This window comes from Myotis lucifugus, unplaced genomic scaffold (assembly GCF_000147115.1).
Source record: "Myotis lucifugus unplaced genomic scaffold, Myoluc2.0 scaffold_790, whole genome shotgun sequence".
Classification (NCBI taxonomy): domain Eukaryota; kingdom Metazoa; phylum Chordata; class Mammalia; order Chiroptera; family Vespertilionidae; genus Myotis; species Myotis lucifugus.
The window spans coordinates 75185-76583 of NW_005871838.1; the positions used below are offsets into that span (position 1 = coordinate 75185).

At 65.2% G+C, this 1399-nt stretch overlaps 1 protein-coding gene across 1 annotated transcript in view; it reads left to right on the forward strand.

Moving 5' to 3' along the window:
• The first annotated feature begins 960 nt into the window (after positions 1-960).
• The window catches only part of LOC102435710 (ATP-dependent RNA helicase DDX55-like), an 8272-nt gene continuing 7833 nt past the window's right edge, over positions 961-1399 (forward strand). The window contains 3 exon segments of the mRNA XM_014448251.2: positions 961-1081; positions 1221-1245; positions 1248-1270. Coding sequence (XP_014303737.1) covers positions 974-1081; positions 1221-1245; positions 1248-1270 — 156 coding nt within the window. The 5' untranslated portion in view covers positions 961-973.

Genomic DNA, 1399 nt, shown 5'->3' on the forward strand with positions numbered 1-1399 from the left:
TATTCTTATTTTGAAAATAAAGAAATGGGCTTGGAGAAGGTCCAGAACGTAGTAAGCAGAGCGCCAAACGCAGGGGCAGCGCTGCCCTTGCCTCCGGCTTCGTTTTCAGAGCTCTCTGCGCAGGTCCGTCTATGAAAGTGCTCAGTGGGGTTTTGAGGAGGTGAACCTGTTTCAGTGAAACTTGCCTTGGCCTTTTATTTTTCACTTCCTTTAGTTTAAGATGTTTATTCATCCCCAAATACTGGCTGTGTACTTACTACCAGGGGAGCCACTGGGATGCAGAGGAAAACCGCCCATCGTGGGGTTTACCTTCCCGTGGGGAGATGACGCGCGTCTGTGAGTTACCCTCATGGCAGGCGCTGTGGGTGAGTGGCTTTGGCAGGAGAGGAAGCCTCGCTGAGATGATATGGAAACCCCTGGTGGAAGTAGGGGAAGCCTCGCGCATTAATGGAGAAGGGGGTGCCCACGGGGCCCGGCACTGAAGCTCGCTGAGTGCGCGGGGCCCCAGCGAAGAGGAAGGAACACGTGGACGACACGGCAGGGTTCTGGTTTAGGATCTGATCGCAACTTCCTAGGAAGTCAACCAACATCTGTTACGTACCGGACACGGTCCCCTACTGTTAACCGGGGGCTCGGCCCGGGTCCATTCCTCCAGCCCGCGGCACTGTGCTGCCCTCTGCCTCCCGCGGCGGAGAAAGAGACGGGGCACCATCCCTCCCGCCCAACTGCCGCTCGGGGTGGAGAGGCGCCCCGGCCCGGGTGGCTGCGCGGACGCCGGACCGGCAGCCGTGCACCTGCGGGGCCCCCGCCGCCGGCTTTCACTGCCCCCTAATCCGCTTCCCGGGCACCTGCGGCGAGGACGCCTTTCCGCTCCCCGGAACTTCGCAGCCCGAGCACGGTTCCCGGCCGGACCAGTCGGCGGCCGGAAGCGGAAGTGTCCGCTGCGGGCGTTCGGGAGGCGGCGGCGCTCGCTATGGAGCACGTGACGGAGGGGTCCTGGGAGTCGCTGCCGGTGCCGCTGCACCCCCGGGTGCTGGGCGCGCTGCGGGAGCTGGGCTTCGCGTACATGACGCCGGTGCAGGTACCGGCGCGCCGGGGAGGAGGGTCCTGCGGCGCTGGGGCAGGTGGAGACCCGCAGCTCCGAGCCGCCGGCACCCGCTGCTTGGCGCGCGCTCGTGCCGCCGGCGGTCTCCGACCAGTGCCCTGCCGTCTCCCTCTAGTCCGCCACCATCCCGCTCTTTCTGAGAAAAAGGACGTCGCGCCCGAAGCGGTGAGTCGGTGTGCGACTGCCCCCCTCCACCGCCCCCGTCTCCTTCCGCAGTGAGCCGCGGGGGAGAGGCGACCACGCCTTGTCTCCCCGCAGTCACGGCAGCGGGAGACCTCGCTTCGTCATCCCATC